The following is a 26123-nucleotide window of genomic DNA, read 5'->3' on the forward strand; positions in this document are numbered from 1 at the left end:
GGGGTTATTACGTGGACAGTAAAGCACACGGCGATCATCTTATTTTAGGCGCGCCGCGCGGCCCGCGGGTCAAAGCCGTCACGTCAAACACAAGCGGCGCGGGCGCGGGCGTGCCATATAGATTTAGAGAAAAGCACGCCACGATTTCAGTTCTTTTATTATATGGCTTCGAAATAAATAACCCTTTAAAACAACACTTATCAATATTAACTATTAAAGCAGGTACATTTCAAACCTATCACTCAATTTCAAAAATCCACTATGTTATAATGGGCTTCTTGCATTTATAACAGGGGTACAAAAAATATAATATCAGACGATCCAGTTGTGATGTTTACAATGATTTCCATAGCTCATGTATTATTGTGATGTACCTATATTTTTGTATAGTGTCATCCAAATCCATCCACGTATTGTGAACTTATACATTATAGCATTCTTGTTTATAATATTAGTATGATAAACAAATGTTTCAGTGTACCAGTACGATGTGTACTGGTACACAGATTTTTTCTTTAGCAAAAAATGAACATTATTTTGAGAGGGGTATAAAAGTAGCCAATATTGCATTATATGATAATATACTTTATTCAGGACCAATAATAATTAAGGTAGCATAAATGAAAACAGAAGTGAAAAATAAAATAATCATGCTTTTAACTATCAATCAATGATATTATAATTATTAATGTTTCTAAACTTTACATATTATACTTAATTATATTGTGCCAATTCTACTGGTAATATTTAAGATATTCATAATTTTTCATTATACTAGACAGTATTTTGAAAACTATTTGTTCCCAGTTTCATAAAAATAATATGTTGTGAGAATATCCTTCTATTTATTAATATTCAAACAAAACATTTCATAAACTCTTTTTCATTGAAATTTTCTAGGCCATGTGGATTACCTGTTTTTGGTATTTTCAATTGAAAATTAAACATTACACGGGAACTGCTTGTTGAATATTCAAAATCAGAATTAGCTAATGCAATGCATTAGCAGCAATTAAGCTATTTTGAAATTACACTTAATATATAGACAAACAGCCATCATAGACTGGACAAATGAAACACCTATTTTATCTTAATACAGGTTGTTTAAACATTCATTAAAGATTTTATAATATTAGTAAATACAAAAATTATCTATCTTGTAATTAATAAAAATGGACATTCATATTTGTAAGATTATCTGTGGCATACATTTGTGAATGCAAATTAAAAATTAGAATGTTTTACCTATGTACCACAAAGAATTACAAAATGTTTTATTGATTTAAACATGTGTGACACAAAGTTTTAAAAAAAATATCACAAAAAATTGTGGTTATTAAAATTCTCAATACATAAAATTAATAAATTTGTATAATTAATATTTTCATTTACCTTATAACATGTACTTATATTTATTTAGTATTATATATACATCATTTCAGCCATTGATGACATCTTTTTTGGTATATGTACTAATGTTTCAAAATAACTTGCCAGTTCATCAATTGTGACATCACAAGGAGGATTAAGGGCCTGCTGAGAGCAGGAACTTGAAGAACTTCTCTCTGAAATGGGTTCTCGATTTTGTGTTTTGTCATTCCCAACATCATTTCTCCACCACTTACTATTATCATTGATATCTGTAGGTCTGTCACTGCATTTTCTTTTCTCAGTTGATATGTGTAACTGGTTGCATGTGTCCACTAATGAATGCAAATATAAATTTTCACTTGTATTTAATAATGACAACACTGAAAAGTTCCCTTTTATAAAATGCTGTTGACATTCACTTCTCCTGTTTTTACCATAAGATTGTGACAACTTTAATACAGGTTCCTTGAGTATTTTATTATGCTTCCTTTTACAAATGGTGTGTTTCTTCTTTAGAGTATGACATATGCATTTGTTTTGTGGAATTATTTTAGAATTAGAGCTTTTCTTCAGGACCGAACTTACAAATGGATTATCCTCTTTCAAATTCTTATTTATTTTTGAAGATTCTATCTCTAGCCTTCCAACTCTTACGGATATATCATCTGCAGTTGCCATATCGTTTCTGCAATGTTAATAAACAAAACTAAGTTTTTTATATTAATTGTAAAGAATACCTACTAACTGATCTGAACATTTAGAACGATAAACTATAAGTAAAACAGTAAATTTGTAAACAAAAAGCTATATTGAGTACATATTGTATGAAGTTCATCTTTAATAAAATAATTATTACTAATAACAATAAAAATATTTCTGATATTATATTCTTAATAGATGCGAAATAAAGTGAAGTGGAATGACTATTTTCGGTCAAACGAAGGAAACTAATTGCAATAACAACATGAATTTAGATTAAGTATTAGTTAGTTCTTTAAAGAAACGAATCTTCAATGGCGGCGCTTATCATTCCCTCTCGCTCACACACGGCCGTATGGTATGCAAAAAAAAAATGGAAAAATAAAATCACTAAAATGTATTTGATTTTCCCTATAATAGTTTTTATCATAAATTTACAATGACAATTATGCATTTGCGAAAGTAAATAATGTTTTATTGGAATTTGACAAAATATGTTCTTTGGGAAAAGTTGTTCAGTTTTATGGGCTTATTACAAGTATTATGAGCATTTTATTACATTCTGTATACGTAAATATGATAATTCATATAAATACACAAATACAATAACAAAAAAGTTTGTCAACAAACAATTTGAAATAATTAATAAATTAATTATCAATTTACGTTATTTTTATTTTCTGTTTTGATGATCCTACCATCTGTCAAAGTCAGCTTTGGCCGCCATTGAAGATTCGTTTCTTTATTGAACTGACTAATACCTATAGTCATTGTCAAAAGTCAGACATAGTTATTAGTATTTTGAAGTTATGACTACTCACGCCCTAGATACATGAATCCAAGAATTGAGATACCGGAGCTCTGGAATCGTGCCTTATTTGTGATAGATTTGTGCAAATATTAAATTAAACACTTTGTATTTATTAAATTCAACGATTAAATCCACAATTATCAGCACAACAATAATGAAAAACCATAGTCATTCACAGAGGAAAGTTATAATAACAAAGCATTTACAGATTATGTATAATATACACAGATAACATACGTTGTATAAAATTGAACAGATAATTAGCAAGTAAATTTTAATTTATACGAAAAACAAGTAACAACAACACACGCATTTTACATATTTAACACACGTACATATTTAGCGCGTTTCAATATGATTCAATAAAAACATGTGTGCGTGTACTAGTGTACACACGTAAGAAGTGAAACTTCTTTATGACCTTATTTTCAAAAAATAATTTACTTTAAGCAAAGTTTTACAGAAATACGTCAATCACGCGTGTAAGGGATTAAAACAAGATGGCGCGTAACGGAAAAATGTCACGCGTACGGCGTAACGAAAAAATGTTACATTATATTTTTTTCCAACCCCGCTAAAGAAGTTTCACTTCAAATAAAAATAAAAATTATGAATAAAGTTAGTAATTATTTCAATGTTTCAGATGTACGAATAATGAAATTATAATACAGTCGTTACGTTCGTGGGGGACTTTATTATATGTAATAAATACACACAGGAAACCAAGAAGCTTATATCTAATGCCTCCTCCACATTACTCGCGAAGTTGAACGAGGTTAGACGAATAGAATAATGTAGAGAGGCACTTCGGCTTACTTCGTCCAACTTTACTTCGCCTCGGCCGACTTCCATTTGTTGTCGGTTTTTGCGCCCGAGTCAAAGGGCGCGAAGTTACCCGAAGTGCGTTCTCGAAGTACCTCTCTACACTACTCGGCCGACTTCAGTTCGCGTCAAGACGCCGTCCGTTTTGAATTTATGTGTTTTTCGTTGATGTGCGAGACTATTATGAGCGGCATACAGTGGTCACAGGAGCAAACTATGTTGTTTCTTGAAATACACTGGAGATTGCACTATGACCATTAACTTGTCACAAGAAAATATAACCTTGAATGACGTCAGTGTTGTTTTTTGTCTCTTTCTGTGGGTGACCACACTGGTTTGTATATTCAGGATTTTTCGAAATAAAAAAAACTAAAAATCATGGTCTATAAATAATAACGACATATATTTTTAACAGTATTTATATTATAATATTACTGGTCAACTTACATGAATAATTATCATCTTTATAGGTACATACCATTTTAATTGGTAGAGAATGATAGTTTTAAATAACGCTTGATAACTTTTGATCTCATACTACGATTTTTTAATTAAAATGAGTGCTACATACATTAAAACATCGTTTTGGTTACTCAAGCTTCAGTCTCAAACTTTTCAATATTCCAAAGGGAGAGTTGCATCGCTAGTGTTGATGTGTGGTAACGATATTACAGTTCTCAGAAATTCGTATGTCTTTCAGGAGCTGTACTTACGGTTACTAATGGTTTCATGGTGGTTAATTATAATATAATTAAAATTACTTTATCAGTTGAGACGCAGTAACAAGAATGTGGTAAATAAAAAGGTATAGCACTTTTCAAAAGGTATTTTTTTTCTGGACCGTAATCCTCAGGCTTAAAATGCAAACTAAGGTATAGCACTTTTCAAAAGGTATTTTTTTTCTGGACCGTAATCCTCAGGCTTAAAATGCAAACTGCATATTCTGGCATGTTGATAAATTTTACCCTTGATAGGCACTATGGACAGCCATTTATTTCTTTTTATTTCATTTTTGGAAAGCTGAAATACGTAAAACAGAAAAATATTAGGTTAAAAAGTATAAATTTCAATGTAAAAAAGAACAAACTCAAACTCAAACTCAAACATTTATTTATTCAATTAGACTTCTTCTAGAAGCACTTTTGAAACGTCATTAGGTACATATTTTTAACATTTACCACCGATTCGGAAAGCAGTATCTACGGAGAAGAATCGGCAAGAAACTCCATAGTTGCTCTTTTTAATCATATCAGTTTTACAATTTTACAAATTACATATGTAACATCATAATAATTATATTAACATAATATGCCAAAGAACTGTCCTGTGGTTTTTACGCGACAACCCTCCATGGGTTTTTATCGTCCATATATTCCTTGATACTGTAATAGGCTCTCTGAACTAGTACATTTTTTATATAAGTTTTAAATTTAGAACAACTAAACTCTTTAATATTATGAGGAATTCTGTTGTAAAAGCGTATACCTTGACCCATAAATGAATTTTTAACTTTAGCTAGCCGGAAAAATGGCATTTCAATTTTATTTCTGTTTCTTGTGTCATAACAATGTCTATCTCCGACTTTTGTGTGTAAGTAAGCGTTATTGTGTACATATAAAATATTATTAAATATATACTGCGACGGTACAGTAAGGATACCAGTATTCTTAAAGAGATCTCTTAGTGAGTCTCGAGCACGCAAATTATATATAGAGCGTATGGCTCTTTTCTGTAATATAAATATAGTTTCTATATCTGCAGCCCTGCCCCATAGCAGAATTCCATAGGACATTATGCTATGAAAGTAGCTAAAGTAAACCAATCTAGCCGTTTCTTCATCGGTGAGATGCCTTATTCTTCTAACTGCATATGCAGCTGAGCTGAGCTTAGCAGCGGTGGTGGTAACATGGGCCCCCCATTGAAGCTTCTCATCTAATGTCAAACCAAGAAAAACAGTCGATTCCACAGGGTATAATACCTCCCCGTTTAAAATAATATTCCTTTTCACCTTTTTTACATTTGGGAGGATAAATTCTACACAATTTGTTTTTTTTGTATTTAATAGTAAATTATTAGTATTAAACCAATTGGATATGCGTAAAAGAGCAGAGTTTACTTCGTCAACATTTGTGTCATGTCTATCCACATTAAAAATTAATGAGGTGTCATCTGCAAACAGTACTATTTCACACATATCCTCCAAATAATAAGGTAGGTCATTAATATACACTAAGAACAAAAACGGTCCTAAGATAGATCCCTGCGGAACACCTATGTTAATCGGCGCACCGCGAGATTTCTCTCCATTAACGACAACGGTTTGTACCCTGTTCTGAAGATATGAAGCTATGAGATCCTGAGCTAAACCTTTGATACCATAAAAATTTAGTTTCCGTAATAGAGTGGAATGTTCTACACAGTCAAAAGCCTTAGAAAGGTCACAGAATATCCCCAAAGCATTCTTTGAATTTTCCCATGCTTTGTATATATGTGACAAAAGAGCTACTCCGGCATCAGTGGTAGAGCGCCCCTTTGTGAAACCATACTGTTTGGCGTGCAGTAAACCATTTGATGCAAAATGACTACTTAATTGGTTTAAAATTAGTTTCTCGAAGACTTTGCTCAAAGTTGGTAATATGGAAATTGGCCTATAGTTATTACTGTCTTCTTGGTCACCACTTTTAAATAAAGGAATAACTTTGCTAAATTTTAGTAAATCAGGGAATATACCACAGTCACAACACTGATTAAATATAAACGCCAGTTGATTGGCAATGTTTTCTATGATATTATTTACTAAATTTACAGACATACCCCAGAGATCCCATGTTTTTTTTAAATTTAATGTTTTAAAAGTTTTAACAATTTCATCAGCAGTCACGTGTCGCAATTCAAATAATTTGTTACACTCAGCAACATGATCCCTCAATAAAGACTCTGCAAGCGCTGAAGACGAATTTAAATTCTTAGTTATACTAGCAGGGATATTACTAAAGAAATCTTCAAAAGCAAGCGCAACATCAGCACTTTTGTCAATGACCCTACCAGAATTGACAAGTTTTATGGTACTATCATTCGATTGGCTTTTGCCCAATTCACCATTAATAATTGTCCAAACCGTTTTAACTTTATTGTCAGAGTTGCGTATTTTATCTCTGACATACAAACTCTTGGCAGTGAGACAAACTTTTTTAAATGTTTTTGAATAATTTCTAACATAACTAAGAAATGACAAGTCTTTGTTATATTGTTTCATACCATATAACTCGTAAAGAACGTTCCTGCATCTGTGTATACTAGGAGTTGCCCATTGGCTGAATGGTAAATCCTTGGTAATAGTTAAAGATTTAATTTTAAATATTTTTTCATATTCACTATGAATGAACTTAAAAAGATTTGTAAACATTTCACAAGGATTTTTATGAAATGATTGATCATTCAGGTCAGGCAGTTTATTATCAATATTATTTCTGAATGTATGAATGCCTTTCCTAGTTATAGGCCTAACATTAATTCTTTTAATTGTAGGTATGCAATCCCATTCAAAAACTACTTTCTGGCCACAGTGATCCGAAGTTAGCGTGTTGAGAATATATTTTTCTAAACATTTGCAATCACAGTATCTAACAAACCACAATATGTGAGTGCAATACCGATGTCGTGTGTTGTTTCATTACTAGTATAAAAAATTTTAAAATGGTGTTCTAAATATTCATCATAATATTGTTTAGCAATATATTATCGTCGCTATCCGTAAAAACCCATCATCATGGTTACCTTACTTGTTAAATTTGTTTGTTGAAAACTTGTTGAAAAATGATGAAAGTATTAGGAAAAGAACTTATTTAACATGATTGCTTAGTAAAGTGATGATAAATTTGACGATTTTTGCCATTAAAATGATTCTAAACAGGTAAATGCATGAGTATTGAGGAATATTGTAAATAACGTAAATATACACTTGCCTGTGAAATTATAGGCCAGAATTTGGTGTCCAAAAACTTCTGCAATTTTTCACAATGCAATACATTATTAATATTCGGAAAATATTTATTAAATACGCAACAATATTAACTTAAATATTCGAAGCGACGCAATTTTTTTGACACTTATGTCATATTGTCAAAGTGAGAGTTGCTACAATTTTATTATGGTAACTACCCATAATCAGGGAATATCGCTTTTTAATAATTGGTTCAGATACTTATTTTATTTAGCATAAATAATAATTGTCTCATCCAACAATGCTTCTGAATGACGTTGTTGGCAATTTATCAACAAACTCATGTACAAAAACTAACCTTTTGCACAGAATATTACAGCATACATAGTAGCCTTGGGAAAACTTCGTATTAACAGTGGCAATACCAAGTTAGGTGTGAAAGTGATAGAACACAACAATTTTCTTGTTACACGTCAAATGTTCATACCGAAATCAACCGAAATCTCCAGTGTATAAGATATAAGCTTCTTGCAGGAAACACACAAAACATATACATATTTCCCACTCGCGCCTCGTCCTGTCAAACATATTTTTAAAGTATTGAAACATAGGTAGTGAACTATAGTGAAGCATACGTAATAAGTGAAAGTTAAACAGGGTTTTAATCAAATAACTTGTGCTTGATAATTACTTTAATAATTTAAGTCAGATATAATTTTCTAGTAAGTCAAAAATATATATAATCTATATGCCATGTTTTTATCAAGTTTTCAGTTTTATCTACATTACGTGGTGTACTTGCCCTTCGCAATAATTTCGTTGGTTTGCTTGGTACAGGTGATAGCAGCAGATCGTAGCTTGTATCAATTTTCACGTAATCGGATAATGGAACCTAACCCTGTAATTATTGCTGCTACAGCAAAACAAACAGCATCTGTAAGTTAATAAAATTGTTAAGATGATTTTATGATTCTTTTTTAATATTTTAATCTTGAAAAATTAAATTATCGATTTCAGCTGATCTTTTTACATGGACTTGGTGATACCGGGTAAGATGATTATTTGACTTAGACTTGTAACAAGTAGGTACATATTTTGATTTATAGAATTTAATTATGATATCAATTAATCTGTGTTTATGATTGTAGCCATGGATGGGCAAGTACAATTGCAGCAATCAGAGGGCCCCACGTAAAAGTAATTTGTCCAACAGCTTCTACAATACCAGTAACACTGAATGCAGGATTTCGAATGCCCTCCTGGTTTGATTTAAGAACATTAGATGCTACTGCTCCAGAGGATGAAGAGGGCATCGTAAATGCAACATCACTTATACATGGATTAATATCAGATGAAGTTAAAGCAAGTAACATTTAAATAAAAATAATCCTTATGTATTGGAGGAATTTAGATCATAATTTATTTTATTGTTATTATTTTTAGGCTGGTATTCCTGCAGGTCGGATTTTGTTGGGTGGGTTTTCACAAGGTGGGGCATTAGCCCTTCATGCAGCTCTTACATATCCTGAACCACTAGCTGGAGTTATGTCTCTCTCCTGCTGGCTGCCGAGACATGCTCATTTCCCAGAAGGCCTTAAAGCTCCCAAGGAACTACCGGTAAATTAGTTATATTATAGAGAAGAGTGAAAGGAAGGAATCTTTACATAATTATTTTGATTTATTAAATACTAGCGGTCCGCCCCGGCTTCGCCCGTGGTACATATTTTGTAATAAAAAGTAGCCTATGTCCTTTCTCGGGTAACAAAATATCTCCATACCAAATTTCAAACAAATTGGTTCAGTAGTTTAGGCGTGATTGAGTAACAGACAGACAGACAGAGTTACTTTCGCATTTATAATATTATATTATAGTATGGATAGTTAAGTGACTTTTACATCATATATTTGAGAACTTTGTATAAGAAAAAATAGTATTGTTTATTATAATGCTTTTCTTATTAGATACAAGTCAACCCAAATATTATGGTTAGTTATAAAAAATCCCATTGAAAATATTCCCCTTGTATCAGATTTGACTTTCTATTCATTGATTTTTGCGGAAAGTCTCACAATAATTTTCATCCCTTATTCTAGGGGATAGGGAAAGTTTCCATTAAAATAAATAAGGCAGATATTTTTTTTGGTAACAAACAGTTTACCAATCTGTTTACCAATTTTTCTTTGTAAACTGTGAGAAGTCCCATATACATAATATCAACTCCTCTTTTAAGGCATTGGTGGCAAATTAAAAAAAAAATATGCACAATATTGTGTTAGTCATAAATTAAATTTAGTTAATACCAATTTTAAGCTTTCTACCTTGAAAGTTTCACAATGCAATATACAAACTTCAGGGAAGTTGGGGGTAAGAAAGAGACAAGAAATAATCTCTATCACCTTCTTTTCCTTCAATTATCTCGACTTTAAGGGTCATACTATACGAGCGGTTTTCCCGCCGCGGGAATTCGCTCGCCAAAGCTGCCGCAGACCATCAAACTACACGTGACGCGGTTTATTATTGCCTCAACCTATATTTAGGGCGGCCGTACACGGACCGCTTCAAGCATGAGACTGACGGCTTGAAGCCGCGACCGCGCGGTGAACTATGGACATTCGTTCACTGCCGTATACGGACTGCTTGAGCCGTCGCGACCGCTTCAAGCCGTCAACTGCGCGTTTGCAGCGACAGCTCGGGCAGTCAAAGACTGATCGCTCGAGCAGGCCGTGTACGTCGCTCAGCCGTTAACTGCTCGAGCCGCCCGTGTACGGCCGCTCTTACTTTCAATGTGAATGGTGTAATTATTATTAACATAAATCACCATTAATGTTAGTATTGTGAAATTCAAGAGGCCATTGATCGATCACCATCTAAGTACATATTCTCAAGTTTATTTTAGGAATTCAGGTATACTATCTCATATTAGAAACCTTACAAATTTAAATACATAAAAATACATAAATACTTCATGTAGGTACAACATGCATAATTTAATGGCCTGCGTAGACAAGGGATTTTAGTCCGCGGACTTATTGTCCGCTAAAATAGATCACTACAACATCGAGTAACGCAAACGAGGGTTTAAAACGTACCTAAATGGCGGTCCCCGTTGTCACTTCTGAATATTCATTTCCATAGCGTGCTTTTCTCCGTTGAGTCTGCGGTGAATCCGCTGCGAAGAGTTCCTCGTCTGCGTAAGCCGATTATTTTGACCTTTGACCCCGAATAAGTTTAAAAGCCGCCATGGGATTGCTGGGGACTTTTCACACTTTATAATGGTAAACCCAAGGTTACACACATATTTTGTTCGATATTTCAAGTGTCCAATTTGACCATATTATTTTCAAAAACACTATAATATTCACGAAAATGTTAGTTATTATTAAGACGATACACGAAAAAAAATCCACTGCTTGGCGGGCGGAGTCTAATAGCTCGCTATCGCGAACGCGGGTGTGCGCGAAGTCATTCTTGCAAACTCGCCGCGCTGCCGCTGGCCGACTCGGGACAAACATGTATGGAGTCGTCATACAGTTATAATATTGTTGTACATTTATTCAATTGTTGATTTATTGGTTTTATTTTCTTGCTTATAAACAAATAATCTTCTTTCCAACAACTACTTAGACATTATTAATAATTATTATTATTTCGTAATGTTTACTTTATTACAAAATAATACAGGTTATAAATAATCTTTGAAATAACAAAAAATATTGTTACTCTGAAAAAATGAAATGGTAATCAATAACGTTGACTACTGAATTGATTTAGATAGAATTTGATGCTGACGTAGATATTACATCATGCCCAGAAATGAAAGGTACTATTTCTGAAAGAAGTTATAAACCCTAATTCTTCTCAGTCAAAGTCAAGAGTGGAAGATATCACTAATACAGTAAAACTGATGCGAAACTTTGGATGTTAATTTGTATATTTTTTTGTTAGTTGTTACTTAATCACGTCAAGACTACATTACCAATTTTGATAAAATATAGCTAATAAAAAGTATCCTATGTGTAAATCCAGGCAGGATTTACACATAGGATACTTTTTATCCGAACTGAACACTTCTGTGGGATAAAACAGGATTCACGATATAACCTAATTCCAAGCGGGCAAAGCCGCGGTCGGAATGATATTTTTTTAAATAGAAAAATTGTTTAAAAAAAAACACAAAATATATTGACGCATGTATTTATTTTTTGCACTCTATTATAATTGTAATTATTCATTACAAATAATCAAAATAAAATAGCCAGAACAAAGTTAGGCCCTGGTAGGGTAGGTAGGCAGGTACAGCAATGTGAGACGAACACTGGCTTATTTATACCAATAATAATGTTTTATAAACATTAAATTAAGTTTACAACAAAAATACATAATATTAGCTAATGTGAAAACGAATCAACCAATCATCCCACAACAATGAAATGTGCACACAAATATTCATCCAAATCGGTTCATGTGATTAGGAGGAGGGACTGCAGCGCCATCTTCCGGGCCCAATTGTGTTTCCAGATCACCCAGGAACTCAATTTAATATACTTACACAAAATTTTTCGAAATTAAAACTCACATTACTATGTAAATATGAATATAAACCTGTTTTAGTACTAAGCAATTTCCCGCACAGGTGTAGTAAGTATAAATGAAATAAATATCAACATCAAATTCTTTATACAACATACTTATCTACCACCTACTAAGAAATGTAATTCTTGAAATTTTTTCGTATTTTTTTTAAATATAATACTACTCCAATGAGCTCCTGTTCCATATCACGTCCGCCATACTTCCACTAAGTTCACCATGATTTTTTATTTCTTTGCACTTTGTTGCTTTTTGCTAAAAATGGAATCATGCGATAAAACCAGTAGAACGTTGATAACATACATTTTTGACTGAATAAAGGTACTTACGAAGGAGTGGGTTCACATTGTGAACAATCAGTGGGTTTATTTTCCTTCTGGATTCCGGATTTCTGAAAAGATTATCTATGCTATAAATGAAAAAAATCTTACACATTCGTTATGTACTTAAAACAGGGGTACATATCAAACATCGTCTATAATACAATTATCATCAAATTTAAAATAAAACCAACTTCTTCATTAATTTGTTCCAATTGTAAGCATTCTTTTTTCTCCAACCTTTATGTTTCTTCTTCTTATTTTCTTTATTGTCCCCATTTGTCTTATCGTGTTGTCACCCTTTTTTACGATTGCGCGAGCGACACAAGTTCCCCGTGTGACGGCCGTAGCGGGAATGACTCGTGCAGCGATCGGGGTAGGAAGGTACAGGGCGGCTCTCGCTATATTGGCTGGTCGCGCGCTAATTTCAAGTATTTCTTGTTTATTTCAAAACCATCGCATATTTCAAAATTCTAAATCGGTAGACGTATAGGTTGTATATTTTATAGTTAATATCCAAAAAGTCGTAACTTTACGTTTGTTATTTTGAAGATGCCAGAGATTATAAAAAAATAACAATGAGAACTTTGTATTTTTTTTCTATCGAGAAAATATCATGGAATCATGTTTCTAAAACGGTAGACGTATTGTGTTACTATTGAACTTTCTTGTCAAGAATTTTCATCACGACAACTTTAATAATATAAAAATTACGTAGGTTTGAAAAGGGCCGTAAATGTTAGAAAAATTAATTCATCACCTTAAAAACTAATTTTCTTATTTTTACATATGGGTTTGTATTTTGTTGTCATAATATTATGTATAGTGAACAAAGTTATATTATTGTAGCCAATAATCAAAGTACATAGTTCTCTCGATTATAAAATATAGGTAATGATAATGATAAGAATAGGTATCTAATAGGAAATGTTATTTAATTGATCATAAGTACATAATATATATTTTGGATATAAGTGTGCGACTTATATGTAATGGAAAATAATATAAATTGAAGTCGCTTTAATTTTTTTTAGTAATTTTAATGTAAGCATATTCAGCATAATCGTGCAGCGTGATATATAAAAGGAATTACATAAGTACATGCATTTATGTGTGTAAAGTAAAGCGAAGCGAGTGTATCCTCCCTGTATTCAAATCAGTGGAAAGCTGAAGCAAAGGTACACAAATTTTTTACAGGTTAAACCTAGAAAATTCCTCAATTTTACATCTAATGAGACGATCATCACCAACAAAATTACTCTGTTAACAATATAATATGTAGTCATACATACCGCAGTCCTGATACCGCCGATTCCGATTTCTTATTTTGAATTTAAAAAGGCGAGGTCAAAATGTTTTGAGGTAACAAACGTCAAAACGCATATGTGATTAAAAAAAGTCCTGTCCCCCTAAAGTCTTTCCAGTTTCTTAAATTGGATTCCAATTATTTCGAATCACTCTTCATCTTGTATCTACTAGTATCTACTATTAGGTATGTGTGGATAAACTTTTGTTTTTCAACCGGAATGTTGAAATAAGCTAGTAGCCGGTAACCCTAACTTCATTTTGAGCTTTCTGGATTTCTTACACCGCGAACGAATCTCATGTGAGATTGGTAAAAATATTTTTTTTAGACTACTCTAATACCTACGTATTTATCTGTTAAAAATAAAATACAGTTAACATTTTGATTGGACATGCTTATAAATTATCCAGATAAGTCTAGAAGTGGTCAATAATTATCAATAATTTTCTTGGATGAATGCCGTATTTTAAATCATATTTGCATTACAGATATGTGAATAAAGGCCAAACAGGCATATTTTGAAATTCTAATGAAATAGCAGTTCCTGCAGCTAAGTTCACTCGTATTATAAATGTGAATGTCCTACGTTTCTTAAAGATTTAATATTTTGTAGAGTGCTCAATCGTTTTATATAATAATCTAATTAACGTTATACCCTAATATTATGAATATTAGGGTTCATCATCTCATTATCAGTAATGAATGAAGAAGGATAAAATAAATACTATTACGAATTATAGAAATAGCACGAGTCTGAGACAGAAATTTTGAAAAAATATGTTATAATATTTTAACATATTTTACTTGCTGTTTCCCGCGGTTTCAATAAAGGAAAAATAATTGATTGCGAGAAAATTAGATACCAAACATAAAAAAATATTAATAAGGGCTGATTTTTCAATCCTTGGTTAAAACTAGGGATGTAACGATACCGATACCGATACCGATATATCGGCCGATATATCGGCAAGCCGATATATCGGTATCGCCGATAATAAATCAACCGATACCGATATTTTTTTATTAAATTCTGTCTTTTCTTTTATGTTTTTGCATTGTATTCATTCATATTGTTTTATTTCTGTTTCTGTAATAGTGTTAAGGAAGAGCGGAACCTCCTGACACAAGCATTTTATTTGCTTACTAGGAGTGTTCCAATCACAAATTTGTTTATGTAAAGGAAAGAAATAAATAATTTTGAATTTTTTTTAATTTTTAACGTGATAACTTTTTTAAAATCGTTTTATTCAGGTGACATGTTCATAAACTTGTGTCACACCAAAACCTCACGAGCGCGATCGCAGGTATAACGAGAGAGAGACGGACCGATCTCCCGTTTCATCTCGAGCGCTGCCACTGCATTATGTTATCACGTAAACATCTCGATCGTAAACCTACTTTACAAACAACCAATTTTTTTGATATCAAATAATTCCGCATAAAAAAAAATCCGCGCCCAATGAACGATGCGGGAGGCCGCCCGCGCGTGCGCACTTTGTTTTCTGAAAAAACTCTACCAATACTGCCGTCCTTTAACTAAAAAGCCGTTAACCCTCAAATGGTCAATTTTCAGTTTTAAATGTAGGGTGATAGAGTTCAGAATTCTCTATCTTTCTGTCAAAGAATCATTTCTCTAGCATTAATAGTTATAAATATATGAAAATATTGTAAGCCGTTAAGTAACACAATTTTCAGCGATTCCATAACTTGAAAGCGTCTAACCAACACTACTTCGCTAAATTTCCTTTAAAGTACCTTAACCGCTAGATTTAATAATCATTTTTTAGCTTTTTACTTGACTAAAAGTACGTTATCAGATTATACTTGACTATAGGGACGCAAAAGGACTATAACTGCTTTATGATATGCTTTCATATAACGATTCCAATGGAAATCCTTACCTTATTTGCCTTAACGCTTTTTTAGTTAAGTAATTTTATTTAGGAAAAATTCTAATAACACTTTTTTGCTTAGCTACAAAGCAGCTAACCCTCATTTTTTAGCTAAAAGGCAGTTATCCGATTCTGGTGATGCATCAGTTTTGGGGATGAGAGTGATGATGAAATAATGTCGCTCCCAAGCAGAGTACCGATTGTTTTTGATTTTCTTTTACAAGACGTATTGTTTCTGATCAGGTTTACTAAGTTTTAAACAATCTAGCAGCTAAATTACGGAAAATATAACAAGTCAAAGTTACGAAAATTTGGTAGGTAATGGTTACGACAGTGCGAACTTTCAATCGTACTTCTCTGTTTAGACTCTGATTTGTCTCTGTAACCGAGAAAGAGAAGAAAGACAGTCTGTACTATTTAATTTTTAAAACTATTTATTAATTATGTAATTTACCCCTTGGTTGGAATTAGTAATCGACTGTCAAGCAATGTACTAGAGATGGTGATACAAAAATTGTTAGGAGTACACTACCTTTGACCCGCTGACGGGGAGTCCATTTTGCAACTATTGCTATTTTTTCTTATCTTTATATGTATTAGATTATTAAGATTTGTATTTTTTACATTGTAGCAAATAAAAAGTTTTCTACCTCCTGTTATTTTCCACATATTCTGGTATATTATATTTTCTGAATGTGGATGAAAGAGTCTTCTAATCATTTGATAAGCGGTTCTACATTATTTATTAAGAGCATCCCACATGTAAGAGCTTGAAGCCCTATTGAAACCAGGGTGTATTTTTTCAAAAACCTTGTGCACAAGTCGTAATTTTTTTTTCAGGAAACGATTTATGTTTACATTGTTTGTGGTTCTATATGTACTCACATATCCGTGACTCGTATGATGGCTTCGCAGAAGAATATTTATAAAATAACGTTAAAATTGCAATTCTAAATGAATATACGGTTCCAAAAAAGAAAAGCGAGAAGATTTATCTCAATCTTAACCCCTTAATGAGCCACTGTAATGAAATAAACGTGAACTTGACGAGAAATAAAGGTTAATTTTATCGAAAACTTAAAAGAGTCATTTAGTAAAAGAGTTTAAAATACTTGTTACTCACAATAAGACGCTAAAACCATTAATTTAGATAGTGTTTAAATCCTTAATACTTAAACCTAAAAGCTTTTGATCCTTTTCCTTTCCATTGGTTGACCTAGAGGATGTAATTCCCGAGAGCAAAGCCTCAGACAGCAGCAAATTTTTAACATTAGTAAGATTAAAATTTAGTACAACTATGTATATAGAATCATAGTACAAAAGCATCCAAAAGCCCTTAAACGCTGATTATAAAGTTTTTGAAATTTAAATTAAAACGAAAGTCATAGCTTAAAAGTAGTTATAGTAGCTTAACGACGTTTTAGGTAAGCATTTTATTACTAAATAAAAAAAAAATCACAAAATGAAAATAAAAATACTAAATTACTTAGCTAAAAAGTCGCTATGGTATGTGAACGGCCGTCTTGTCCAGTAAATAGTTAAAATTTTCAGATTATATGCTGAACTAAACGCGAAAAAGTGAATTTAAAAATAAATTATAACAGTTTTGTTGTTTTTTGATTTGGCATTTTTATTTAAAAGAATACGATTAACAGTTGTTTCTGTTAAATGTTGGTAACTTTTTATGCATTTATTTTTCTACCAAGCCATCGATATCGGTATCGGTATCGGTATCGCCGATACATTACTACAAATATCGGTATCGGTATCGTATCGGCAAAATCATGTATCGTTACATCCCTAGTTAAAACGTATTCTTCGAATAATATTGTATAAAACTACCATTTTAAAAACGTATTCTAATTGCCCGTATTTGACAGTTTACGTGACATTTTTATATTATAGTATAATACTTTATTGGACGGATAAGTTTTATCCAAGCATTGAAAAATCGGCCCTTAATTTATTTTATTATTAAGCAATTAAAAAGTGATATATATTCAAAATCAGCCATTGCCCCTCTAACCCGCTTCACGTTCCGCCCCTTAGTTCCCTCTAAGCCTTCAGCTCCCACTTTGAGACAGTGTATCGGAAAACTGTCCTTCTCCATTGTCGGCCGTTTCAATTATTGATATGTATATCGAAGACGTGTAAGGTACAAGACCTACAAATGATTTTTATTTCATTTAAGATGGCAATAAAACAAGTGTTTTTATTTACAGATATTCCAAGCTCACGGCGACTGTGATCCAGTAGTGCCATATAAATGGGGACAAATGACTGCAGTATTTTTAAAGACATTTATGAAGAATATTGAATTCGTTACCTACCAAGGTTTATCGCACAGCTCGTCGGATGCAGAACTAAAAGACATGAAAACTTTTATAGAGAAAAGGTTGCCCGCGGTCAAATAAATTATTATACTTATAAGAGAAAATGTACTTACAAATATAATTTTATATTAATTAAAATGATTTGAAATAATTATAAAATAATCTTCCAAAGGTTACATAGTTCGGGTGTCTAAATACTCTGGATATGAAATTAAACTTAGTCAGTTTGGTTTATTTCGCCAAATATTTAATTTTAATTTAAGATTAGCGATGAACTTAATAAAAGTTATAATTATTATTATCGATAATATTGTGTTATTATTCCATACCCTTGTAATAAAAAAGGAAAGAATCAGTTAAAAATGAGTATTTATTCTTTGAAAAAAACAACAAGGTTCCGTTAAATCCACCTGCCTTTCTGACCGGATTTTTATTTAATCATGAATTTTGCCCGGCAAACGCTTTTCCATGTTGGATATTTAAATTCTTAAATATTAAAACCTATCCAATTATACTATAGGAAGATTATATTATGTTTTTCTCAAGATTATCGGGCCCCCAATAGTTATGACTTACGTCATCTGAGACAACATGGATTATGGAGTCAACCAATCTAGTTAATTGCTCCGAGCAACCAAGAGTCAACCATGCATGCCAACCATGAGTCAACCAACCTCGGAGCAACCCACAGTCAACCCACAGATTAGGTATTAGTACGAGTAAGTCAACCACAGGTCGACAGTCGACTATTAACTTGTGTTTGTCTATGGTCATAACCATCTCAAAACTCAAAAGTCAAACCCTTCGTTATATGTCAATTGTCAGTGTCATATCCGTAGCGTAATTACAAACAGACAGGTTATCATCTGATTGCTGATCGAGATACAGTTTCTAGAAATTCAGAAATATTTATCATGTTTTTTAATGTTAAAACGGCGCTTGATAAACGAATTAAAATTATTGGTATCTTGAAATTCTTCAATGTGTAAGGTTATATGTGAAAATATATAGTTACTATTGTCAATCTAGACGAAACAAAATAATTAAAAATGACTAAAGTCGCAAACATATTTTATTATGTCGTTTGCATATTTGGAGTATTAAATACAGTTAATACTGAAAATGAGGAATTTATATTTGAAGAAGACTCATTTAAGGATGCAAACAATGTTAAAGATATGCCATTAGTCCATAATTTAAAAGAAAAAGTTATTTCAAGGTCGAAGCGCGGAGTAATACAAAATATTTCGAGTTCGAGTGAACTTCCTGTAACACTACAAAATATAGCGAATTCATCAGTACCAGTAAATATAACAACGGAAAGTCCGAATACTGTCAATGAAAGTTCCTCAAATTCTTCAACTTCACCTGTTCCTCAAGTAAATGTGTCTTCAACGGTCGCGCCGAATGCCTCGGATGTCAGTCCTTCTGATGTAGCAGCACTTCCTGGGAAGAGTTCAGCAGAAGATGAACATAATAGTTCTATGGCTATATTTTTTGTACTGTGTGTTCTAGCTCTTGGAATATTGCTAATACATCTCATGTTGCAGACTGGGTTTTCATATTTGCCAGAGAGTGTTGTCATAGTATTCTTAGGTGCCCTCATTGGTATGCTTATCAATTTAATGTCTATTAGGAACATAGCTAATTGGAGAAAAGAAGAAGCATTCTCACCCACTGCTTTTTTCTTAGTTCTCTTACCACCAATCATTTTTGAATCTGGTTACAATCTCCATAAGGGAAATTTCTTTCAAAATATTGGATCCATATTGCTGTTTGCAATTGTTGGTACTGCAATATCTGCATTTGTTATTGGGGCTGGAATTTATTTATTGGGATTGGCCCAAGTTGTTTATAAGCTGAGTTTTGTAGAATCATTTGCATTTGGTTCTTTAATATCAGCCGTCGACCCTGTTGCTACAGTTGCAATCTTTCATGCTTTAGACGTTGATCCAGTATTAAATATGTTAGTATTTGGAGAGAGTATATTAAATGATGCTGTTGCTATCGTCCTCACTACAGCTGTGCTAGGTTCTAACGATCCAGTCATGTCGACAATGGATGCTATCTTATCTGCAATTAACCGTTTCTGGCTTATGTTTTTTGCATCAGCTGGTATTGGGGTTGTCTTTGCACTTATAAGTGCTCTTTTGTTGAAACATGTAGATTTACGTAAAAATCCATCTCTTGAATTTGGAATGATGCTTGTGTTTACATATGCACCTTATGTGCTTGCTGAAGGAATTCATTTATCTGGTAAGTTAATAAATTTTGTATTTGTCACATGATTTTTTTAATTGTTCATTAATTAACATATTTTTATGGTATATTTTGTTTCCAGGAATTATGGCGATATTGTTCTGTGGTATTGTTATGTCCCACTACACCCATTTCAATCTATCTACAGTTACACAGGTTACTATGCAGCAAACTATGAGAACTCTTGCTTTCATAGCAGAAACATGTGTGTTTGCGTATCTCGGATTAGCTATATTTAGGTGGGTTGCACAATTTTTATGTACAATGTCAGAAGTGTAGTAGCTTAAGAAGTATTATTTTTTTTATTAAATAGCTGTTTTATTCCTAATTTTCGCTGCAAAAGAATAGAAAATTTTTATTTCCATTTTTCAATTAATATACATTTGATTATTTCAGTTTCCGTCATAGAGTGGAACCAGCCCTTGTTGTTTGGAGCATAGTGCTTTGTCTACTAGGAAGAGCTGCAAATATATTTCCACTTGCATTACTTTGTAATAAATTCAGAGAACATAAGATAACCAAGAAAATGATGTTTATAATGTGGTTTAGTGGTAAGATGTTGTATATTTTATTGTTGAATGCCTGTTTAAAATATTATAACATAATGTGCTAAGTTGGCTTACTCATAAACAAGAATAAAAATGTATTTGGGGCATAAAAAATATTTCCATACCCAAATACTTTTCAATTGCCCTGGAATCTCATATAAACAACAATATTTTTTTCAGATTAAATATAAATGTACGTTTTTTTTCAGGTTTGCGTGGTGCAATTTCTTATGCACTTTCTCTTCATCTTAACTTCTCTGACGAAACTCGACACGTAATTATAACCACAACGCTTATAATAGTGCTGTTTACTACATTATTCTTTGGAGGTTCTACTATGCCATTACTGAAATTTCTACGGGTAATCTTATATTTATTTAACTATTTATTATTATGCTTAGTTTGTAACAATAAATCATATCCATAATTTAAAATAAAAATACCCTACAAAAACTTATTTATTTATTACATAATGTTTAATTTTTTTTTATAAATGTAGGCTAACAAGAAAACGAAGCGATCACGACCATTGCGTAAGCAGAAGGAAGTCAGTTTATCTAAAACAAAAGAATGGGGACAAACAATTGATTCTGAGCATCTATCGGAAATTACTGAAGAAGAATTGGAGGTAAATTTATATGAAGTAGGAATTCAATTATTTTATTGCCTGTTAAACATGTTGTCATCAACCATATACGTTCTCAATGGGACACGGGCCTCCTATGGGTACAGGCCATAATCCACCACACTCGCAAAGTGCGGGTTGGCAGGTGATATCTGATGCCTTTGAACTTTTCAACCTTTGACATGTCGGTTTCCTCATGACTTTTTCCTTCACTGTGCGAGCAGTTGTGATGTTATAATAAGTGCAGAAAAATTCGAACCCCAGACGTATAAATTTGAAGTGTGAGGCCCTCACCATTGATGTACCTATATTAAATGGCTTTTCTACTTGTTTCATTGCAGGTGAACTACTCTCATGCTACTAGATTGAAAGGATTTGTGCGTTTGGATATAAAATATCTAATACCATTCTTCACCAGGCGATTTACACATCAGGTATGTGATTACTTTGTACTCATTTCAACTGATAATTTTTTTGAAGTGGTACCTTTTATGGTTGGGTAAACCGTTTCATTAGATCACTCGTTACGACGCCAGACTACCTGGCTTCCCTTTCTCAAATTCATAATATTATGGTAGTGGTGGGAACTGGGTAGCCTATTTTTGTCACAATAGTACTCTTAAATACCTGAAGGCTAAATAACACTAGTAATTGTGAAATATCTTATAATTTACAGGAATTGAAAGATTGTAAGAGTCAGATGACAGACCTTACCAACCAATGGTACCAAGCAATAAGGATATCCAATGATCACGATACAGATGAAGAAGAAAGTATACAACAAAGTTCCTTGTCAAACTCCCGCTCCAGTTTACAAAGAGGCGTATGAGCTAGTGACATTAATACCAACAGTATTTACTTATTTAGCATATTTTTATTTAATATTTTACTCTATACATCTTAAATGTGGAAGAATATGTACCTTTGAAATTTAGCATAAGTTCTTATTCAGTTGACAAAGTGAAAGTACATGTATTATATGATGATGATGTAATTTTAGTTTCCATGAACCTGAATTTATTTTATTGTATTACATTCATCATTCATGATATTTATAGAGAAATATGTCTTATGATTTATAATTTGTTAATGAGGCACAAATTTTTATTATGCAGTTGCATTAATTTTCTTTTTACAAATGTGAAAGCACCTTTTGCAGATTATATAATAATTGTCTAAGTATTTTTTGTGAATTCAGTTTTTATGTTCATGTTTCCTGCATTTTATTGATGTAAAAATGGCATTGTATGATATATCTGGATATATAATCAATAACCTATCTAAAATGTATAAGATTTTTTAAATTCTTTAAGGGTTTAAAATTACTAATGATTATCTATTAAAGAAAATTTTCTCTCATTCAGGATTAAAGTAAATTTTTTATTTAAATATGATTTTAATTTTGAATATTAAGAAGTATTAAATAATTTTTATTAAGTACATACTTAGGAAATATAAATAAATGGTCCTGCTTATTATAAATGATGTGATGCCTTTCTGTAGTCAGCTATTGTGATAATGTAATATAATGTATTATTTATTAAGTATTATTATTATTAGTTGAATTATATGCACAAAGTTGTTATAACATTGTATAGCATTATGGATTTTTTATTGGTTGTGCTAAATATGTGCGCTTAATTATATTTTGTGACACAAAAAAATGTCTTTTTTTATGCTCTTATCACTAAAATATTTGAAAAATTGAGTACATAATTATTATGCCAATACATAATTTTTCAATAATCATATTTTTTTTGATAAATTAACAATCTTATCATAAACAATGTAAGTAATTTAGAATTGTTCATTGCTTATTGTTGTATTTCTAAATACAATTTAATTTACTATAAAGGTAAATAGAGATAAATGATAAGACAGTATTTTTTTTTAAATCAAACTGTATTATAAAAGAGGTGTATTGTTAACTTACAGCCTTAGACTGTATTGCAGCTTTTTTGTTGATTTTTTTAGTACACTAGCATTCCGCCTGCGGCTTCGCCCGCGTTTTCAAAAAAAAACCCGCATAGTTCCCGTTCCCATGGGATTTCCGGGATAAAACCTAGCCTATGTCACTCAGAAATGATGTAGCTTTCCAACAGTGAAAGAATTTTTCAAATCCGCCAAGTAGTTTCGGAGCCTATTCAATTCATACAAACAAACAAACAAAAAATCAAACCTTTCCTCTTTATAATATTTGTATAGATGTATAGATAAAATCTTTATTTTAATGAAATAATAATAAATAATCATCTTTTGTTAAAGTTATTTATTTATACATTACATACTAAGCATAACACTTTTAGGTAAATTAATTGAGAATTATAAATATGCTTGAAATAATTAAGAAGATAAGCACTTAGAGCACTTTGGAGAATAAGATCAATCTTCTTCATTTTCCAAATTAATATGACTTCCAAATTTACCATACAGGTGTGCTTTGAGCTCACTCATTTGGGATTTCAGCTCTTCACATTTAGATTCCAACTCAAAAATCTCATTTTGCTTTTTACCTTTCATGTCTTCTAATGATTTCTGAAAAAAAAAGCATTGCAATCACTATTAGTTATCAATTATATATTTGATTATACAGATAAATGGTATACTTACCAATGTATCTTCCAGACTTTGACAAATGAATACTTCACCAATTAAGAAGGGTATTTTTTCTGAATCATCTGCAAGAGCTAATTCCTCTACAGCCTCCTCTAAGTTTTTTATATCATTTTGTTTAATTTTCAATTCATCCTTTATATCATCTGCTTTGGCGTTCAAACGGGCAAATTTGTTAATTTTCTGTTGATCTTCAAATGATATATGTACATCTGAATCCTAAAATTATTTGTTGAATAAGTTATTGGGAATTAAAATAACATACGCTCAATACCGCATGACATTATTTCGACCGAGATTTACTTAAATTTTTGTGGATAAATGGATATGTAAATAAAATTTGAATAGATTCACTGATCGGCTTGGTACTTGCATTACTTTCAGTCAGTTTTTAGCTTTACAATTATAGATTTACCATTTTTGGTGAAATTGCAATTTTATACTAGTCTTTCACTGGATAGATAAAAATTTCCAAATATATTGTTAAATGTCTACCAACCGGTCGGTAAGTGCCTTTTCCAGAGTTCGCCATTGCTTCAATTAATATAAAGTTATCAGGTGTTTACAATATAATATTATTTTCAAACAGATTATTGAATTATTGTAATGTAAAATAATATAACCCTAAAATTAAACTGATGGTTTTGACGTATGACAGATGACTGTTGACACTTGACGTTTAGTCGTTTAACAATTCCATAGAGACTAGAGTCATTTATATGGCAGAATCGCAGAATCCGTCCTCGCTAAGCTTAGGCCGTGTTTCCATCTGCAAGTAAACTTCTGCAAGAACTGTCCGACAGTCTGTCTGACAGCAGTTTGCAAGTGTAAACCTATAGCAAGTTCTGTCGCGACAGTTTGTCAAGCGCTTCTTGCGAGAAGTTATGAAAGCGTGTGTAAACATGACTGCGTCTACTCGCGACAGATCTCGCTGCTTATCGGTCTAGTTCCGTATATCTAGCAGCAAGCTATTATAAAGATATAGGTAGTTAATTAATTGTCTTGATAAGGTAAGAAACGTCAGAGCAGACAATCGCGTTGCCCGTTGGTGGGTCGCTAGTCGCTACCAATCACCACAGCCCATATATTATGCGGATGTATGCTCTGTAAATACGTTGTTGTAAGCTTTTAAAAAGCAATTTTGCTTTAAAAGCTGCGAACTTTCAGGAAAGAAAATAAAAGCCTTCGGTGCCTTGTGCGATGAGTGGGGATTGTCGTATGTAACACAGCAGCAATTACAGTCTATTAGTTCACGCTTATCTTCTTTGAGGATATGTCTCTATGTACGATGAGACTTTGGATAATGAATATCTATAATATCTATCTGAAAATTTAATTTATAAAAACCTGATAAATGAAAAAAAAAAAATTAAAACACTCATAAAACAATAATTATTGTATTAATCAAGATTTATAAATCGTTCAATAGTAAAAAAAAAAACGTTGAAAAAGTACCTAGGTAGATACTTTTGTTCTGAGTAATTGATATAGGTATAAAATAAAGGTATTACTTATATACTCGGATAAAAAAACAATAGAAACTGGACTTTACCTGCTGTTTGTTCACTAAAGTTATAGATATATTCTGTCAGTTATCTGAATACGTTAGTGAACTATTGATTTATACATTTTAATAATAATTATAATTATTTATAATTTCCGTTCGCGGCGTCTCCCGAAGAATCAGTCTTTCTATTTAAAAATAACGACATTAATTCTGTTGCGTAATTTTAAAGATACAAGCAAGCATATAGACACACAGACGCGGACGGCGGAAAGCGATTTTATTTTATACATACTATGTATTGATAGTGATAAAAACATCTCTGTTATAAATTGTATTTCACGGTCCACGGAAGTAGTCAAACTAGGTATTTGGGAATTGGATTTTTGAGACTTCGATGACTAACGTACTATAAGTAAAAATAATAATGAATAGATTTAAATATTTATTTATCAAATTTAGTAACAGATATATCTACTCTTAAAC

At 32.0% G+C, this 26123-nt stretch overlaps 4 protein-coding genes and 2 long non-coding RNA genes across 6 annotated transcripts in view; 2 read left to right on the plus strand and 4 right to left on the minus strand.

Moving 5' to 3' along the window:
* LOC149483991 (uncharacterized) overlaps nucleotides 1-26123 on the minus strand; it is a 418879-nt gene that overhangs the window by 187129 nt on the left and 205627 nt on the right. Inside the window, exon 2 of the long non-coding RNA XR_016316380.1 lies at nucleotides 3605-3625. This is a non-coding gene — a long non-coding RNA (uncharacterized LOC149483991). The remainder of the gene's footprint in view (nucleotides 1-3604; nucleotides 3626-26123) is intronic.
* On the minus strand, nucleotides 634-3084 carry LOC149484017 (uncharacterized). Its single transcript, XM_089701600.1, has 2 exons — nucleotides 2892-3084; nucleotides 634-2056 (listed from the first exon to the last, which is right to left on the minus strand). Exon 2 carries the CDS (start codon nucleotides 2047-2049, stop codon nucleotides 1423-1425), a length of 627 nt encoding a protein of 208 aa, XP_089557726.1. The 5' UTR covers nucleotides 2050-2056; nucleotides 2892-3084; the 3' UTR covers nucleotides 634-1422.
* Nucleotides 8182-18396, plus strand: Apt1 (Acyl-protein thioesterase 1). The gene is made up of 6 exons (XM_089701597.1): nucleotides 8182-8368; nucleotides 8484-8582; nucleotides 8664-8695; nucleotides 8795-9008; nucleotides 9090-9263; nucleotides 17978-18396. The coding sequence occupies exons 2-6, from the start codon at nucleotides 8532-8534 to the stop codon at nucleotides 18167-18169; spliced, it is 663 nt and encodes a 220-aa protein (XP_089557723.1). The 5' UTR covers nucleotides 8182-8368; nucleotides 8484-8531; the 3' UTR covers nucleotides 18170-18396.
* LOC149484019 (uncharacterized) lies at nucleotides 11405-13273 on the minus strand. The gene is made up of 3 exons (XR_016316376.1): nucleotides 12752-13273; nucleotides 12567-12628; nucleotides 11405-12492 (listed from the first exon to the last, which is right to left on the minus strand). It is a non-coding gene; the product is annotated as an uncharacterized LOC149484019 (long non-coding RNA).
* Nhe1 (Na[+]/H[+] hydrogen exchanger 1) lies at nucleotides 18907-23194 on the plus strand. Its single transcript, XM_089701530.1, has 7 exons — nucleotides 18907-20344; nucleotides 20430-20586; nucleotides 20744-20898; nucleotides 21105-21256; nucleotides 21395-21523; nucleotides 21862-21954; nucleotides 22197-23194. The coding sequence occupies exons 1-7, from the start codon at nucleotides 19138-19140 to the stop codon at nucleotides 22347-22349; spliced, it is 2046 nt and encodes a 681-aa protein (XP_089557656.1). The 5' UTR covers nucleotides 18907-19137; the 3' UTR covers nucleotides 22350-23194.
* Nucleotides 23775-24801, minus strand: Pfdn4 (prefoldin subunit 4). The gene is made up of 3 exons (XM_089702043.1): nucleotides 24633-24801; nucleotides 24131-24352; nucleotides 23775-24055 (listed from the first exon to the last, which is right to left on the minus strand). The coding sequence occupies exons 1-3, from the start codon at nucleotides 24663-24665 to the stop codon at nucleotides 23903-23905; spliced, it is 408 nt and encodes a 135-aa protein (XP_089558169.1). The 5' UTR covers nucleotides 24666-24801; the 3' UTR covers nucleotides 23775-23902.

Source organism: Colias philodice, chromosome 12 (assembly GCF_061535455.1).
Source record: "Colias philodice isolate Cphi_HAF_F1 chromosome 12, ilColPhil1 Martin Lab GWU primary, whole genome shotgun sequence".
In the NCBI taxonomy this organism is placed as follows: Eukaryota; Metazoa; Arthropoda; class Insecta; order Lepidoptera; family Pieridae; genus Colias; species Colias philodice.

Bases quoted from the DNA above. Each gene is read 5' to 3' on its own strand.
- LOC149484017 (XM_089701600.1), bottom strand. From the start codon at position 2,049: ATGGCAACTGCAGATGATATATCCGTAAGAGTTGGAAGGCTAGAGATA.
- Apt1 (XM_089701597.1), top strand. From the start codon at position 8,532: ATGGAACCTAACCCTGTAATTATTGCTGCTACAGCAAAACAAACAGCA. The intron at 8,696-8,794 runs GTAAGATGATTA...TTATGATTGTAG, and splicing joins CATGGACTTGGTGATACCGG to CCATGGATGGGCAAGTACAA. The intron at 9,264-17,977 runs GTAAATTAGTTA...TTTTATTTACAG, and splicing joins AAGCTCCCAAGGAACTACCG to ATATTCCAAGCTCACGGCGA.
- Nhe1 (XM_089701530.1), top strand. From the start codon at position 19,138: ATGACTAAAGTCGCAAACATATTTTATTATGTCGTTTGCATATTTGGA. The intron at 21,524-21,861 runs GTAAATTTATAT...GTTTCATTGCAG, and splicing joins TTACTGAAGAAGAATTGGAG to GTGAACTACTCTCATGCTAC. The intron at 21,955-22,196 runs GTATGTGATTAC...TATAATTTACAG, and splicing joins CCAGGCGATTTACACATCAG to GAATTGAAAGATTGTAAGAG.
- Pfdn4 (XM_089702043.1), bottom strand. From the start codon at position 24,665: ATGGCGAACTCTGGAAAAGGCACTTACCGACCG. The intron at 24,353-24,632 runs GTTGGTAGACAT...AAATAATTTTAG, and splicing joins GAAAAGGCACTTACCGACCG to GATTCAGATGTACATATATC. The intron at 24,056-24,130 runs GTAAGTATACCA...TTTTTTTTTCAG, and splicing joins AAAGTCTGGAAGATACATTG to AAATCATTAGAAGACATGAA.